Below are 18,300 nucleotides of genomic sequence, written 5' to 3' on the forward strand. Positions count from 1 at the left end.
TTAATTGTGTTTTATTCATCTCTGTCAGTCCTACTAGGTTATCACTTTAAAAATCTTTATAAAAACTGATTTAAGCACTTATAATTAATAATCTACTACACATTTAACATTTTTTATTTTAAGCTTCATGAGGTGGCAAATGCCTAGTAATCCCAGCTAGTCTGGAGGCCATGGCAGAAAGATCCTGAGTTTGAATTTAAAAAAAAAAAAAGTTCAAGGTACAATAAACATTGTTCACTCTAGTAAATGTGGAAAATACAGGTTAGAATAAAGTTTTAAAAATCAACCAAAATCATATAACCAGTTAAAAATGCCATTAAATATTAAAAGCATATATCTATGCTCATTACAATTACATTTACTGGTTGTATAACATGATTTTTAAACTCATTTTTATATTAGCATTTCTTGGTATGATATGGGACTTAAACCCAGGGGCACACACATGCTAGGCAAGTGTTCTTCCACTGAACCACACCTTCAGCTCCTAGATTATGAACATTTTACCATTATTAAAGTGTAATACTCCATTTTTATAGGTCTTTATTTCCCACTCACATTTTGAATATAAATGTGAAACTATATTAAAGTAGACAGAGGGTGAAGTTGGAGTCACATAAAGTGATGGTGTTATACTTCTGTAATCCCAGTGGCTCAGGAGGCTAAAGCAGGAGGATTACAAGTTTAAAACCAATCTCAGCAACTCAACAAGGCCCTAAACAACTAGTGAGACCCTATCTCAAAATGAAAAATAAAAAGGGCTGGGGCTGTAACTCAGTGGTAAAGCACCTATGGGTTTAATACGTGGTACCAAAAACAAAACGAAATTCCCTCTGATGGCTTTAAGGAGACTCATCTACTCATGGGTTGTAAATGTGGACACATTATTCCATAGTCAAGATGTTATTGTCTTTAAAGAAGGCCAGAGAAGCACTGGCACATCTAAGTTTATGCTTACGTTTAATCTAGGTTATAGCTCCCCATTCTTCATAGGTCATGAGAAAGTCCAGATCTCATTTTATAACCATGAAGAACTGAAATATGCCAATAATTAAAATGAGCAAGAAACAAATTTTAGAGACTTCAGAAAGGAATACAATTCTGTAATACTTTGATTTTATCCCAGTGAAATCTGTGTTGTGTTGTACTTATGACCCTCAGAACTGTTAGATAATGAGTTTGTGTTGCTTAAGTCATACTTTATAAGGACAGCAATAGAAAACTAATACATAAATATTATCCTATTTACATTACTTTCTAATATGCAGAAATATGTCTAAGCTCATGTTGTACATTTCCTGCCCAATCCTGAAAATAACCTCTTCCCTAAGGGACACAGTTTCCTTTAATTTAAAAATTATATTTCGGAGCTGGGGTTGTGGCTCAGTGATAGAGTGCTTGCCTAGCATATGTGAGGCCTTGGGTTCAATCCTCAGCACCACATAAGAAAAATAAATAAATAAAATAAAGGTATTGTGTCCATCTACAACTAAAAAAAAATATTTAAAAATAAATAATTAAATAAAAATTATATTTCAAGCTGGGCAAAATGGTGCATTCCTGTAATCCCAGCAGCTTGGATGGCTGGGGCAGGAGGATGAGAGTTAAAAGCCAGCCTCTGCAAATGCGAGGCACTAAGCAACTCAGTGAAACCCTGTCTCTAAATAAAATACAAAATAGGGCTGGGAATGTGGATCAGTGGGCAAGTGCCCCTGAGTTCAATCCCCAGTACATATATATATATATATATATATATATATATATATATATATATTTCAAACTAATAACTGGATATTAAATATGTCTATAACTACTGGAATGTAATTGCTTGCTAGGTTGTTTTAGAATAGAGGATATGTGCACATGTAAACATTTCTACATAAATTCTTCATCTGGACTTAAATGTACAAATATTTTACAAGAATGAATATTTAAAGGCAAAGATACAGTATAGTAAAAGAAAGAGAATGAAGTACCAGTACACAATAATGGAATACATGGATAAATTTGACTTCATGAAAATTAAGCAATTCTGCCCTAGGAAAGATACTGTTAAATAAATACAAAAGCCAAAGATTGTGAGAAAATATAGGCAATACTTGCATCCAAAATATTAATAAAATTTCAAAACAATCATTAAAAAAACAAGTAATTTTTAAACAGACAAAAAAAATGAACAGACATTTCACTCAAGGTATATAGACGACACACATGAAAAAACGCAACACTGACCCATTAGGGGAGAAGAAATTAAAACCCAACAAAATACTACTGCATACCTACTGGTATGACTAAAATGAATAGTCCATGAATTAGAAAGTGTCAGGAAGGATATGAAGAACTGATAATGTGATATATTCTTGGAGGAGATGTGAAAACAAATAACCACTTGAAAGGCTCTTAAAAACTTAAATATTTGGACTAACTTCTAACATGAGAGTGTGAAGAACATTACAGACATGTTCCCAGGAAACCTGATGAAATATAAAAGATACAATTGAGAGTCTTCTGAAAATGGTCCTCAAGGTATACATGAATTATTTATTTAGGAAAATCTAACATTCAGTACGAAGAGCAAGAGTCAGTCTTACTTGAACCAAGACATTCTGTTCCTCCCTACCTCCTTGCTTAGTTAGATGGAAATTCCACCTTGTGTAGCCAAGAGTACAAGTTCCTCTTCTCCCTAGAGCCTACAGGCAAAGGACCATATCTTGGGAGAAGCATGGTGGCAGCAATTTTCATCCTTCTCTCAGTGTGCATGTCTGGAATGAGTGATATTCAGTCCCTGATACTTCTCTGTTAAGTCACTACTAAGGCCTTTCTCCAGTTTGAACTTCCTGGTGTGGAACAAGTTTACACCACTGGCTTAAGACTTCCTCCACATTCACTGTGTTGATAAGATTTATTTGGGCTGTGATGTTTATGCCACCTAGTCAGAACAGACCTTTGATTAAAGTCTTTTCCACACTAACTGCATTCGTAATGCCTTTTAGTTTTGTGTCCTCTCCAGGGTTGTGGAAAGGTTGGAGGTGTGGATAAAGGTTTACCCACATTTGAAGCATCAAGACTTTTCTCTAATGTGAACTTTCTGGTGCTGAATGAGGTTGAAACGCTGGCTAAACGATTTCCCACAATCATTGCACTCATAAGGCATTTCTCCAGTGTGAATCCGCCGATGTTTAACAAGGCTGGAGCTGTGGCGAAAAAATTTCCCACATTCTCTACACTCATAAGGCTTTGCTCCAGTGTGAACTCTCTGATGTTTAACCAGGCTGGAATTTTCACTAAAGAATTTTCCACATTCATTGCACTTAAAAGGCTTTTCTCCGGTATGAACTTTTTGATGTTGCATGAGACTTGAGCTTTGGCTAAAAAACTTCCCACATTTACTGCACTCATAAGGTCTTTCCCCAGTATGAACTCGCCAGTGATTAATTAGACTGGACTTGTGGCTATAGAATTTCCCACATTCACTGCACTTATAAGGTCTTTCTCCAGTGTGAACTCTCTGATGCTTCATGAGGCTGGAGTTGAAACTGAAGAACTTCCCACATTCACCACATTCATAAGGCCTTACTCCAGTGTGGATTCTGTGATGCTGAACAAGTGTGGAATTATGCCTGAAAGCCTTTCCACATTCACTACATGTAAAAGGTTTTTCACCAGTGTGAACTCTGCGGTGTTGAATGAGGTCAGCATTTCGGCTAAAGGATTTTCCACATTCACTACACCCATAAGGTCTTTCTCCGGTGTGAACTATTTGGTGTATAAAAAGGTTGGATTTATGGCTGAATAGCTTTCCACATTCACTACATTCATACGGCTTTTCTCCAGTGTGTAGTCTCTGGTGCTGAACAAGCAAATATTTCTGACCGAAAGCTTTCCCGCACTCACTGCATTGGTAGTGCCTTTTCCCAGAATTAACGGCCTCTGCAGTCCCAGTGCTCCTGGGAGGCTCCGCTTTACGGCGAGTCTTCTGGAGATTTGAGCTGAGTGTAAAATCTTTCCCATCCTTCCTGCTTTGCAAAGGCTTCTCTGACAGGTGGATTCTGCAGCCCATCAAAACCGAGACCCTGTCCTCTTCTCTTATTAAGGGTTTCTCTCCACAGCACAGCTTCTGATGTTGGTGACGGTTTTCACTTTGCACTCCTTCTGTGGAAACACTCTGTTCAGAAGAAGGTGCCACAGTCTCTGCTCTATGCCAACAACCTGAAGGCAGAAAGATGCTGATGAAGAGCATGACTCTAGTGGGAGCAGCAGCACACTCACAAATGTGTGTCAGGTATCCCAGTAAAGAGTCCCTGGTATTTCTGGGAGAATGAGGGGGCTAGGTCAGGCAGGAAGGAGTTCACTGTGAACTTCTGAACCTGGCAAACTCACATGTTGGGGAGGTCTCCTGGGTATCAATGACATAGAATGGGGTACAGCACAGGTAGGATGCCTGCAAACAGCTTTCTGTGAGGCCTCAACTGCTGTAGACATGGAACACAGTCCATAGGGTATGTCCAAATCCCCCCAGACTGACTGCACTTGGAGAGTCTGTGTCCAAGGACTACTCAGATAAATGCTCACCTCACAACACATTCAGCAAAAGCCTTTGCTGGCAAATGCTAAAGAATGGGTAAAACATGAAAGAGAGGTGGGGGATAGCCCCAGGTCAAAAATAACTGAAATGTTAAGCAGGAAAATGTAGAAGATGGAAGTTACCCATGCCTTAGCCACCAAAATATCAGAAGCACTAATAGCGTCTTGATATGACCCCATCCCTGAGTTCACATCTTTCTCAGCTCTACCCGCCAAATACCCTTCAGCATGGCTGCAGTCATAACTCCCTGTGCAGGAATGGAGGGATCTCCTATGACTTCAGCTGAGTGATTTCACATGTCCTAGAAAATACAAGTCCTAAGGAAAAGACAGGACAGGTAAGAGACCAACGCTGGACCAGAGAACCCATTTCACAACTAACCCCAGGAAAGAAAACTAATACAAAAAGAATCTTGGAAGAATGTCTTGCAAACAACCCAGGAGAGTTGTGACCACATCATGGCCTCAGTTCCTGGCACAGGCAGACCTCAGGTCAGTCAGCTAGAGGAGGAGGACAGAACCTGGGACACAGAACTGCCGTGGATTTACACAGCATCACCAGGCCATTGAGAGGCCAACAGGGTGAGAGCCATTAGGCTGACTACAAGACTCCTGATCCTCAAGTCCTTCCCTGCATGGCTTTGGGATAGTTTGTGGAGAGAACGTGGTAATGTACCAGCTCAGGCCTACTACCTACAATACCTACTCCAGATCACTGGAGAAAGCAGCAGTGTCCATGACCTAGGATATATCTGCCTTTAGGAAAGCCCTGCGCAGGATGCTGTGATGGTGAGAAAGACCTTACCCAGAGAGGTCACAAGTGTAAAGTTTTCCATCATCACTTCACGGTACAGGAGTCTCTGAGCATTATCAAGCAGTCTCCATTCCTCCCGTGAGAAGTAGACAGCCACATCCTCAAAGGTCACATAACCCTGTCACATGGGAAGAATTGAGTTTATATGTAGCCTCCTTTCCTGGAACTCTCAGTATTCTCCACCAAATCCACTTCTACTTACTCTCTTCCTTACCCCCTACCTCAAGGGAGATATCAGGCTCTGGAGCCATGGATGCCCAGTCTCTCAAGTTTCCACTGACCACAGTCTTTGGCACAGGGCAATAAGAGACATGTGGATAGAGTCCATCTGATCTCTGGGCTAGATGTGCAGAGTCCTGTCCTTGTCCTGCCAAATAATTTACTGCAATCCTCCAGATCATGCTTCTCAAATATGGCCAGATTTGGGTCACTTGTCCCTTATGCCCTCAGTACAAGGACCTTAGGGCCATCCATATACACTCTCCAGACATGCATATCACTCTTTGCACTATACCTCCTTTACATCTCAGAATAGATGCCCAGCTCCTGCCTCCGAACATGCCACCCAACATAATGAAAAACTAGCTTTGCCTGAGCACTCCTAGAAAAATCTCAGCTCAAAGCATTTTCTAATATTGATCACTATCGTCTTAATAACTTCTGACTCTCATGCCAATGGTTTCCAGGAATGGGAACCTCTCCATATAATCCCTGATCTGGACTCAGGCCCTGATACCACATGACCACCTTTCAGGGAATGCAGAGAGAAGGTTAGAATAGAAGAGTCCCAGGACAGTACAGTCCCAGAAACCATAGAGGTGGGAACTGAAGAGGGTGAGACCTGGGGCACCTATACTTACCTCTTCATCATCTATAAGTGATTCTACAGCCATAGGAACCTATGGAAAAGCAAGGATGTGAGAAGCAGGTAATAATACTGGCATCTCAAAGGACCTTTCAAGTTCCCTTACATATCCTGGAGTCAGGTGTGCCTAACCATCTACCATCTGGGGCCTAAGTCTTATGGTTTCTTACCAGCTAAGTGCCCTTGGACAAGTATCCAAACTTCCTAAGCATCAATGTTGTCATCTGTATCATAGGAATAATAATGGTGCCCATCCAATAGGAGTATTATTTGAATCAAACTCATTCATATGTGTCAAGTACTCTATTGTGCACATAATGCTACTATCAATAGTTTCAGTGCAAACAAACTGGTAGGTTTTGATAATGTAGAAGGTTTTGGTAATGTAGGATGTTTTTTAAATACACCTTTGAAATAAGAATTTGATATTTAAAACATTAATTAGGACATTAGTTGATTGTGTGTTTTTACTGTTTGGGTTTTTGTTTTCACATTGGAGATTGAATCCAGGGGTGCTCTACCACTGAATTACATCCCCATTTTTTTTTTTTTAATTTTTAGACAGGGTCTAAGTGATCAAGGATAGCCTTGAACTTGGGAACCTCCTGCCTCAGCCTCTGGAATAGCTGAGATCACAAATATTTGCCACCATTCCCAGCAAGACATTTGATTTTAGTCAAATGCTGAACACCATATTAAAATTTCAACCAAGTATTAAGTGCTTACAGTCCATGCTGTTTTAACTGCCCCATGTGTAAGTATGAATTTTGATCAATTAGTGCTTAAATAAGTACCTATTTCATAAATTCAAAAAGTCAATAAATATAGGACCTGAGCCTGAGGAAACCAAGTGGGTAGGTTTGGCAACCTAGCTGCCTGTTATAAACCTTCTAGTAGGCAATTCTGCTGGGGGGGAGGTCCTTCCATTGGGGCAGGTGATCATCCCTTCTGCCCTTAAGGTAGGGGGAACTCAGGCACCAAAAGGGATACTCTATCAGCCCCACAAACTTTCCTCTTCTCCACAGGGAGTAGCCACTTAAGGCATGCTGAGCCTGGAGTGACAAATCTATACTGTCCAACACTTTGTTCTCCATTTCAGTCCTGACTCCTGATACTGTATCCTTCCACTCTTACAGACGCCAACCAGAACCACTTCAGACCACAGGACTCTACCCCTAAGAAGGCAGCCCTACCCACCAGGCCTACCTCTGCCCTCCCTCATCTCAGGGACCATCTGAAATAAAAACGTAAGATTTCCTCTCCTGAATATAAGCTCCAGGCCCGGCTCTGGTTCAGGCCTCCACTGAACACCTCTTAGTTATCTGTAGCCCAGTCCCTCTCCAGAACTCCAGATGTGAAGGAGCAAGCTGCCCAGGTGATGCTCCCATCCTGGTTCTGGGACATCTCATCGTGTCCAAAGCCTAAGTCCTCATCTCCCTGAAACCTGCTCCCTGCAAAAACTCTCCTATGTCCATTTGCCAGTGATTCAGGAAAAAATGAAAAATATATACAAACAAACAGAAAGCTGAGATGGCCCTTCCCCCTACTTTCTTTCGGACCCCTGTGACACACGAGGGAATCCCCCAGGACTCTGATCACCGCTCCCCTGCCCACGGCCAGCCCTGGGCCAAGTCCCTCCAGCACCCGCCATCTGCCCACGGAACGTACCTACCACTCGTCTCCTCTTCCCCCAGGCGTCCCTGTCTGCTCACCTCCCTCCGCGGGGACTCATTCCCTCGCGCTGTGGCCCGCACTCCCAGAGGCCGGCCGCCCGCCCTCCGCACGCGGAGCCGACCCGGGCCGGGCCCAGCACGCGCAGCTCACCCGCGCCGCGGCCGCCGCCATCCGACTCCCTCCGGGCGGGCGCGCTCACGGCGGCGTCGCCGTGCCCCAGGGCTCTGACAGGGGACAAAGACTTCCTCCGGTACGGTCCTCCCGCCCCCTGACACCTCAGCAGAGCCAGCGCTCCCCCGACCGACAGCGCGGACCCAGAGGAGCGAAAACAGTCGCCGCACACGACGCCGGAAGTACCGCTCCGGCGCCGGAAACGCCTGGCTCGGCGCAGAGCCTTCTGGGCAACGTAGTTCCCCGGCGTTAAACTGGAAGGAGGCGGGCCTGGTGGCCGAGGAAGAAAAGGAGACATCTGGATCAAGAACCAACAGACCGTCCCGACATTGTCCGTATTGCAGACGGGCTAGTCTCAGTTTCCCTGAAAAGCTGCTAGTTCAGTCTTTCTTTCTCAAGGACTTGAATAGGCTCTTCAGGACCAACATAGAACACCAATCATGTTCTCCCAAAGTTTGCAAGTCAAGGAGATGCTCAATATAAAGGACGAGGGTGGTGAAGCAAGGCAGGATGTTTGAGATGAGAAAGGGCTCTGAAGTATGGATACCGATGGCAAGAGGGCTGGGGATGCCAAGTCTTTATTCCTGCACTCCACACTGATCTGTGTGCTCTCTCCTATCAAGGACCAAACAGATACTTGTTAAGTCAGGGCGACAAAACTCAAATCCGTAAGCCAACTTTTGTAGATAAATGACCATATTACAAAACGTAGCCATAACAAAATTCATACAGTACAATACTACTTATAGAAAACTCAGAATCTGGCAATTTTAAAAAAAGCATATCATCTAGGGAAATCTGTGTAAAATTTAAAGACATCAACGGAATAACTATCAAATTGTCAGATGACACAAGCTCTAGGGCATTTTCTGGGTATGTAACAGGAGCAAAGAAGAGGGGATGCCTAAGAAACTTATCATGGGTAGTTGTTGCACAGATATGTTTTTTTAAATTAAAAAAAATTTCCTATACCTTTAGGAACATTCCACTGAATGTTTCAAAACATTTGCCACAGGAATAGAAAAATGGATTCCTTCACAGACTTAAACAGATGCATATATGTGTGGAATTGCAAATAACATGATCAGTAAGGAAAGAATATACTACGTGGTCATTTAGTTAAGGAAAAGTAATTGCCTAGTGGAAAATTCACCTATCTAATTTAAAACACAAAATAAATTTCATGAGGGTATTTTAAAAGGAAAACAGCAACTTTTTCTGGGTCTATAAGTTTTCTCTATAATCTCTGGGATCCACTTCTGTTTTCAGCTTTTAGAAATATTTTCATGTCTGCCAGGAAAAATAATATAAAAGTTTGATTCTCAAACCCTGTCTTCAACCAGACCTCCTTCAAGGCTGGATACCACATTCCTTAGTGTTTGACAAGTCAAACTCATCCAAGAGGGCATGAAAACCAAGTATTCCTCAAGACCCAGTCACAGGACCACCCTCAACGTGTGGACTTCTATAGGAAAAGAGGAAAAGGTAATTACTGCAACCAACCAAACAGGTTAAAATACCTCCTGGTGTTCCCAAGGTTAAAGAACAGTTGAATGAGCCACCACCCAGTACGTCAGGAAATTCTAGGCTTCTAACTAGATATGACCATCTGGTCCATAGACACTGGAAGTAAGAATTCTTCAGCTAGAGACCCAAGGAGCATCAAAACTATCCTTAGATGAAAAAGTGAACAGAGAGATAATACCACAGGATACAAAAATAGAACTGTATCCTCATGAAGGGAGGGGCCTGATATTTCAAAGGGCCAGTTTGAATCTATAACAGATAAGCAACCTATAAGCCAGAACAGATAAGCAACCCTATAATTAAGTATTTCCCATAATCTTTTTAAAATATATTTTAGTTGTAGTTGGACAAAATACCTTTATCTTATTTTTTTTATGTGTCGCTGAGGATTGAACCCAGTGCCTGCACATGCTAGACAAGTGCTCTACTGCTGAGCCACAGCCACAGCCCCCCATTGTCTTGGTGACCCTGTGCTATTCTAATGCTCCAGTGGGACCAAGTAATTAAAGATTACCAACCACCAACAGTGATGCTATTCCTTACTCCTCATTCCCACAGATTTAAGATTTTCTTGCTACAATGTACATTCTTTGGTATCTCACATTACATTCAGAAATTTATTTTCTTTGTAAATGTAATTCCATTACATTTATTATTTTTGGCCTCAAATAGCCTTATACCATACTTTTATTTAAAACATTTCCTATGTATAAAAATTTGATTTGCTGATTATTTCTTCTGCACATAAATTGTTCATGTTGTCTTTTCATTATTGAATGACCATTGGTAAATTGTCCATCTTTTTATGTATTTGTTAAATACTCAAAGTGATTGAATAGATTCCGATGTATGGAGTATAAAATATATTTTAAAAAGTGTGTCACTAAGTTTGACCCATCACTGACTATACACAGGAGAAATATATTTTGTGTTTGTGGTACTGAGCTACATCCACAGTCCAGGAATTTATGTCATTCACACTTCTACAGCTGGAAAAGTATGAAAATGAGAAAACAGAAAGAATGAGGATCTCAGGTAAAGGGATTGAGCCCAAGGCCACCTGCATGAGGTAACCACAGAACAAGAGTTAGCTACATCTTCAGGGCCTTCAAACATTCCTATTCCATGTTTCATGTGCCCTGTCTGGAGTCTTGTCTGTTTTGTCCTAATCCAAAACGTTGAGGCTCTGAAAACTAGGTCTAGAGCTTTAGGTTAAATGTATTAGAAAACACTATAACATTTAATAGCTTCCAGCTGTAGAAGTCGGAAAGATATTAGCACAGATAGTGTGTTATGGTTTAGATGTGGTATCCCCCAAAGTTCACGTGTGAGACAATGCAAGAAGGTTTGGAGAAGACCTAATTGGGTTATAGCCTTAGCCTAATCAGTGAATTAATCTCCTGCTAGGGATTAACTGAAGTGGTAGGGTGTGGCTAGAGGAGGTGGGAATTCAGGCGTGGCTTTCTGGCATATATTTGTATCTGGCAGGTGGAGCTGCTTCCCTCTGCCATGATTTTCCACCATCATTTTCTTCCTCACTCCAGCCCTGAAGAATGGAGGGGGCCTTTAATGGACTAAGACCTCTGAATCTTTGAGCCCTCAAATAAACTTTTCTCCTTCTATAGTTGTTCTCATCCGGTTCTTTAGTCACAGCAGTGAAAAAGCAGACTAAAACAGAGTATGTCCATTTTTATATTTTTAAGATGCGGATTTTCTGCATAAGGAGGCTGAAATGGTAAGTATTTCTGTGATGTGTTACAGACTACACTCATCAAAAACAGAAACTGCTCTTCAGAAAAAGCAAAGCTCAGCCTAGTACACAGCCTCCAGACGCCAATTCCAGGCCCCGCTATTGGCACAGCTGGGCTCCTACTCTGAAGGTTTGGCCCTTGGCCGGAGCTTCCTCTAGAGCCAGGAGAACTACACTACCCAGAAGCCTCAGTAGCTCCGAGTCAATCAAGACGCAGGGACGGGGCGTTTCCGCTCTAGCGGAAGTGGTTAGGCGGAAGTTCCTGCTCCCTTCACGGGAGACATCTTGTTTGCTTTTTGAGTAGTCGATCAGTCCCAGGAACGCTATGTCAAGCCCGTGGTGACAGGAAGGGAAGTCGGGAGCCGAGGCATTGTCTTCCCTGAACGGAGCGGGCCGCGGCCTCCGCGGTGGCGCCGCCTAGTCACCCGGCCAGTCCCCGGCCCGATGGCGGCTCAGACGGACGCGGCGCAGGTGGGTGCATCCCCGGCTCGACCCGACCCCGCATCTGAAGCCCCCCTGTGGGACCGCCGCAGCCCAGCCTCGGAGGTGCGGGGCTCGGAGCGCTCGGCTGAGCCCCTGCCGACGGGACTCGCAGCGGAGGGAGCGGCGCGGGCGTGGGGCTGAGCCTCTATTGGGGGCTGAGGGGAGCCCGGGGAGGCTCCCACAGGTGAGCGCTCCGAGGGTTAGGGAGGGTCCGTTCAGGAAGAGCAGGTGGCGATGGCGGAGAGGAAGGCAAGGGGAGCCCGGGGAGCGGCCGCGCGCCTGTTGGGGGTGGAAACGGAGGGCAGAGCTGAAGCCCCCTCGCTCTGTGGGCAGAAGGGGGGCAGGCAGACCCTCGGGGCTCTTTTGGGATTTCCTGCCTCTCACAGTTTCCCTCTTCCGTCGGGTATTATAAACTTGGAAGAATTATGGGACCTACCCGGTGGGGATGCTGTCCTAAGCCCCCTTCACCGTGTGGCCCCCGGGACGGTGGGGTCGTGCAGGACATTTGGTCCAGGCCTAACGGGAATCGGCTGACAGAAGGTGGACCCTGTATGTGAAGCCTAGAGCCCAATTGCCTGGGCTGTGGTAGGCTCGGTGATTGATGGGATCATGAGGAGGAAGACACTAGTGGCACCTGGTTCTGGTGTTTCCTGTGGGGGGAGGGTGCGGTAAGGACAGGAATGGGCCCCCTGGAAGAGAGGCACTTCATGGACTTGGCTCTCCCCATCGTGGCAGGGGCAGGTGAACTTTGAGGATGTGTTCCTGTACTTCTCCCAGGCAGAGTGGGAACTCCTTGATGAGGCTCAGAGGCACCTGTACCGTGATGTGATGCTGGAGAACTTTGCTCTTATGGCCTCCCTGGGTAAGGCCCTTATACCCCCCCCAGTGTCCTGAACTGGACTCTTCCCTTTCCTTGTTCCCCAGGGCAGCCATGTCCTTCTTACATTGCAGCCATGTGTACTACCTCCTTCCTAGTTCCCTGGAGCTGGTGCTGTGGATGCTGGACCTGGGTTGTGTGCATTTCTGCCTCCTGCTTTTCAGGAGTCCCAGAACCTGCCATCCCAAAGGATTGCAGAGATAAAGCCAGTCAGCCAGTGGAATATATCCATTTTGTCTTCTCCCTGACATCTCTGTGCCTCAGATTTTGCCCCCTTCCTGTAGCTGACATTTCCTGTGGCTAGTGCCTGGAATTGCAATGACCAGTATGGTTACTACTTGCTACGACCACTGGGTTGACCCCACTGTGAAATTATTTTATAATATTTACTTTTCTTCTCTGTAGGGTGGGTCACCTAAACCAGTGATGGCCATTTATCTGTCCTATCTTACCCTTAGGACATGCATCATCCATGTTTCATAGAGTTGCTTCACTGGAGCTGGGCAGTGAGCCCTGGCAACCTGACTGGGTGGACATAATTCCAGCCATTGCCAGAGAGATTCTAGGTAAGTGTGACCCTGGGGAGGGGAAGCTGGGGAACTTATCTATGATGTCAGGGCTGAGTTTAAATCATTCCATAACCTCTCTATGCCCACAATTGTTTTAGTGCCAAGGTCACTGGCCATACTTCAATTCTGTCTACTTTCCTATTTACACGTTTGACTTACTCTCTGATCTTTGGTCTCTAGCCATTCCATGTCTCTGCCTCTGCATCTCAGCTGTTCCTCTCCATTGCTTCCTCCACAATACTCGTCAACATTAGCCTGATCTCAGTGAACATGCCCTGCACGGTCCTTAAACAACAGATACCCAGTAGCACTTTGATTGTCTTGAGCATGAACATGATCCTTCTGTACAACTCTCACCTGTCCCAAGAAGCCAAGGAAATTTGATTGTAAAAGACTTAATTAGGGACCCTACATCATCTTCCTGTGCTGTACGTCACATTTGTGTCTTCTCCCATGAAGGCTTCCTCCATTCCATGATCTTCAGATACCAGCTACTGAACCTAATTTCAGGCCTGTTGTCCTGACCTCCTGTGATTTATGATCTTAGTTGTCGTTGATGCACATTTGTAATGAGGGTACTCCTAATACTTGTCAATTTGTACTTCACCAGCATTTCTCTGCTTTTAGGCTGTTGGCATGGAGTACGGGATGAGGAGGCACCTAAGCAGAGCATTTTTATAGAGGGAGTATCACAGACCAGGACTCCCAAGGGAGGCTTTTCTACTCAGGAGTCCCACCTCTGTGAGAGATGTGGTCAGCTCTTGAAAGATATTTCACACGTGGCCAAGCACCAGGACACACACCCTGGGCAGAAACCATACATGTGCATGGCATGTGGGAAACAGTTCTGGTTCACGGCAAACCTTCGCCAGCACCACAAGCAGCCCAGTGAAGAGAAACCCACTAGAAGGGACAAGGGCAATACCTTTCTTGTGAACCACTGTCCTGTCCAACCCTCAGAGATGCTTTCTATGACAAGGAAGAGTTGTAAAGACTCCCCAAGCAGCTCAAGCATTTTCCCGCACCATTACCCTCACAGTGAGTGGGATCCACATGGTAATACCAGGTATGAGGAGACCATTCCTGGTGGACAGAGGCATTACACATGCAGTGAATGTGGGAAAGCCTTCAGCCGCAAAGACTCACTTGTTCAGCACCAGAGAGTCCACACTGGAGAAAGACCTTATGCATGTGGTGAATGTGGGAAAACCTTCAGCCGCAAACCCATACTTGCTCAGCATCAGAGAATTCACACTGGAGAAATGCCTTATGAATGTGGCATATGTGGAAAGGTTTTCAATCATAGCTCTAACCTTATTGTCCACCAGAGAGTCCACACTGGAGCGAGGCCTTACAAATGCAGTGAATGTGGGAAAGCCTATAGCCACAAGTCCACACTTGTTCAGCATGAGAGTGTACACACTGGAGAAAGGCCTTATGAATGCAGTGAATGTGGAAAATACTTTGGTCACAAGTATAGGCTCATTAAACACTGGAGTGTTCACACTGGAGCAAGGCCTTATGAATGCATTGCATGTGGAAAGTTCTTTAGCCAAAGCTCCGATCTTATTGCTCACCAAAGGGTTCACAATGGTGAAAAGCCATACGTGTGCAATGAATGTGGAAAAGCCTTTAGTCACAAACATGTACTTGTTCAGCACCATAGGATTCACACTGGGGAAAGGCCATATAAATGCAGTGAGTGTGAGAAGGCCTTCAGGCAAAGGGCTTCTCTTATCCGCCACTGGAAAGTCCACACTGGAGCAAGGCCTTAATTTGTAGCTGCAGCCATGTCCTTGTTCAGCATGACTGGTACTTGAGAACAGATTAGGAAGCAGCCCTTGTGCATAGCCCTCAGCCAGAGGTTGAGCCTCAGACATTCAAACATCCATCCTGGGGAAATCCTGAATGCCAGCTGTGTTGGAAGCTTTCTGGGGCTTTTTGCATTTTCTTTTTGCGCAGGACCCTTGCCAGAACTGTATCTCTGGCATTGCCTCTGAGAGGAGGCACTGTTTTGGCACTTAGAGCCTTGTATTGTGCACTCCAGTGTACTGTGAGAGCCACACCTCTGTGTCCCTCCATGGGATCATGAGTAGCCCAAGGCTGTGGAGCACTCTCACACTCTCCTGCCCCTCCCCTGACTAGATTAAGCCTGGATTGGGTCAGGTTTGGGCCAGTAGGATTCTGCTGATTGCCAGCACAGGTTTCCCTTCTACACGGACATGGTTGGTCTCAGGTGGCATCTGTGATGGATTGGTCTAGCTTCTCAGACACTTAAACTGAAATTGCCTGCCTCATATTGTTCTGGCTTGGCAACAGATGTCTTAATTTCTACATCATATTTAATCTTGGGGATTCACTTGTGGATTGGTCTGGGAGCAGAATTAGATTCCACTGGCATGAAGGGATGAAGACATTTTGTGAGAGCCCTAGCTGTTGGTGTCTCGGATGCTAGGAGGATGGCAAAGAATAGCCCTCAATCTAGTGTTGGCCTCACATGTATTGCTGCTTGCACTCTCCTAGGAAAGAATACTGATCTTTGCAGATCTGATCTTGGGATCTATATGCTGAGAGTATTTATGTGACCAAAGTTACCCTAAGCGGTGGGAATTTTGACAATCTCTGTTGTGTCTGGGAGCATCTTGAATTGGGTCCCTTGTTCTCAAAGGACATTTCATATTTCTCAGCCCTTTTGCAGAGAACTTGACCCTTTGGACCTGAAATATGTCATTTGTAAAACAGATACCTCTGGTGTTTCATAGAAGGAAAAGGTGTGATCACAGTTGGTACAGGGAGTTAGGAGAGGGCAGCAGACTATAGGGATAGAAACTATCCATAGTAGCAGGTGTGGTGCCATACCTGTAGTCCCAGCTACCCAGAAGGCTGAGGCAGGAGGATCACTTGAACTCAGATTTCAAGATAAGCCTGGGTTGCATGATGGGATCCCCATCTCAAAAATAAATTGATAGTTAGATAAATAAAAGTATCTCCACAAATGTTTCCATCATTTTGGCTTTATGAGGGTTTGTGGAAATTCTCAAGACTCCCACACCTTTGTCTCTTGAGGCTAAGGTCACTCTCAGAGATATCATTCTAAATATTTTCTGCGACAAATGGGGCATAATTATAGTGTGCAGTCTCATATAAGTTTTTTTAATTTAATTTTTTTAGTTGTTAATAGAATTTTATTTATATGTGGTGCTGAGAATTGAACCCGGTGCCTCACACATGCTAGACAAGCCCTCTACCACTGAGCTACAACCCCAGCCCCCCAGTCTCATAAGTTTTGATACATATTTGCACCGGGGCAGCCAAAAGTTTCTTGATTCCCTTTATAATTTCTCTCCCTGTCCTGTCCTCAGGCAATCCACTGTCACTGTAGGTTTGTTTGCATTTCCTAGATTTTATATATGTGAACTAATGCAATATGTCCTCTGATGTATCTGACTTCTTTAATTCTGATTATTTGTGTTCATCCATGTTGTCTTGTGTTATTAGAGATTTATTTTTTTTTCTGTTATACTGTGAGTGTATTCCAATATGGAGAAATATTTCCAAAGCAAATCATTTGGAGAGACTTACCCAGGACCCAAATTGAAGTGTCTAACTCATTATTGATTTATAATTTAATTCCATTTTAGAGGTGCAGGTTGTAACACGTGATTATAACACATTCTGTAGGTGGCAATGACTAGTCCTGGTAAAGGTGGAAGGGACTACATGACAGAGTAAATACAAGGAGGTAGGGATTTGTGTGTGTGTGTGTAGGGGGATGGTATTCCTAGGATATTGATGACTGCAATCTGTGCTTTGTTTTCATTTTACATTTTTAGTCTTTTAAATATGTTTTTTAGTTGTTGATAGACCTTTATTTTATTTATTTTATATGTGATGCTGAGAATCAAACCCAGTGCCTCACACATGCCAGACAAGTGTGCTACTGCTGAGCCCCAGCCCCCTCTACATTTTTAGACTTTTAATGGTGAATTTAATTGACTGATTTTTCAGTGTAATGCCAACCTTGCATTTCTAGGGAAAAAAACCCTTTTGGTAGTGATGTATTATTCTTTATATATTGGTGGATTTGTTTAGGTATTTTATTTTATTGTATTTACAGTTGTGAGGGATGTTAGTTTCTAACTTTCTTTAATGCTTCGGCTTGGCTTTGGTTCCAGCATAATGTTGGCTTTACAGAATAATTTGGGAGCTAGTTAATTAACCAAAACAATTGCTAGTTAATTATCCAAAACAGTTTGTGAAATTGATATTTCTTCCTTAAGTTTTTGGTAGAGTTCACCAACAAAGCTGTCTGGGCCTGGAATTTGTTTCGTGTGAAAGTTTTTTAACTACAAGATTAATTTCATAGTAGTTTTCTTCTCCTCCTCTTCCTCCTCCTCTTCCTCTTTCTCTGTCAAGAACAAGTTTTGATGGATTATGTCTTGCAAGGAGTAGTTTGTTAATTTTATTTAAGTAGTCAAAATGTTCAAAATTCCCTTATTACCAGCAGTATCTAGAATCTGTAGTCATGCTACATGTAGTCATGTCATGATGCTGATGTTGTCTGTACAGAATGTTTTATTTCTGATCAGTTTTGATAGAGATTTATCAATTTTATGATCTTAAGGCACATGGATTCATTAATTTCTCTATTTTTTCTCTTTCAGTCTGACCCTTATTATTACCTTCAGCTTTTATTAGATTTCTTTTTTGCTACTTTTTAATATGAAAGGGGTCCTTCATTTGACACCCTTGGCTTTTTTTTTTTTTTTTTTTTTTTTACTAATATAGGTGCATAATGGTAGCATTGTCCCATAAGGACTATTTTATTTCCCTCCCATGAAACTTAATATATTGTGTTTTTATTTTAATTAAGTTTAAAATCTTTTAAAATTTCTTTGTAAATTCCTACTTTGACATATGGCTCTTTTTAGAAATGTATTGTTTCGTTTCCAAATATTTCATGTTTTTCTTTGTTTTTTCTGGTAA

General features: G+C 43.4%; 2 protein-coding genes across 4 annotated transcripts; one reads left to right on the forward strand and one right to left on the reverse strand.

The window, feature by feature from the left end:
- Positions 1-2,113: 2,113 nt before the first annotated feature.
- On the reverse strand, positions 2,114-8,232 carry LOC113177141 (uncharacterized). Of its 2 annotated transcripts, none has more exons than XM_026381670.2 (4): positions 8,088-8,232; positions 6,259-6,297; positions 5,390-5,516; positions 2,114-4,209 (listed from the first exon to the last, which is right to left on the reverse strand). In XM_026381670.2, exons 1-4 carry the CDS (start codon positions 8,106-8,108, stop codon positions 3,062-3,064), a joined length of 1,335 nt encoding a protein of 444 aa, XP_026237455.1. In that variant the 5' UTR covers positions 8,109-8,232; the 3' UTR covers positions 2,114-3,061. The 2 variants fall into 2 exon arrangements, with proteins under 2 accessions (XP_026237455.1, XP_026237456.1); XM_026381671.2 differs by lacking the exon at positions 8,088-8,232 and adding an exon at positions 7,932-8,071.
- Positions 8,233-11,681: 3,449 nt separating this feature from the next.
- On the forward strand, positions 11,682-18,040 carry Znf772 (zinc finger protein 772). 2 transcript variants are annotated; one of them, XM_026381672.2, is made up of 4 exons: positions 11,682-11,856; positions 12,604-12,730; positions 13,204-13,311; positions 13,942-18,040. In XM_026381672.2, the coding sequence occupies exons 1-4, from the start codon at positions 11,830-11,832 to the stop codon at positions 15,087-15,089; spliced, it is 1,410 nt and encodes a 469-aa protein (XP_026237457.1). In that variant the 5' UTR covers positions 11,682-11,829; the 3' UTR covers positions 15,090-18,040. The 2 variants fall into 2 exon arrangements, with proteins under 2 accessions (XP_026237457.1, XP_026237458.1); XM_026381673.1 differs by lacking the exon at positions 13,942-18,040 and adding an exon at positions 13,495-13,877.
- The last annotated feature ends 260 nt before the right edge of the window (positions 18,041-18,300 follow it).

This window comes from Urocitellus parryii, chromosome 15, assembly GCF_045843805.1.
Source record: "Urocitellus parryii isolate mUroPar1 chromosome 15, mUroPar1.hap1, whole genome shotgun sequence".
NCBI lineage: Eukaryota > Metazoa > Chordata > Mammalia > Rodentia > Sciuridae > Urocitellus > Urocitellus parryii.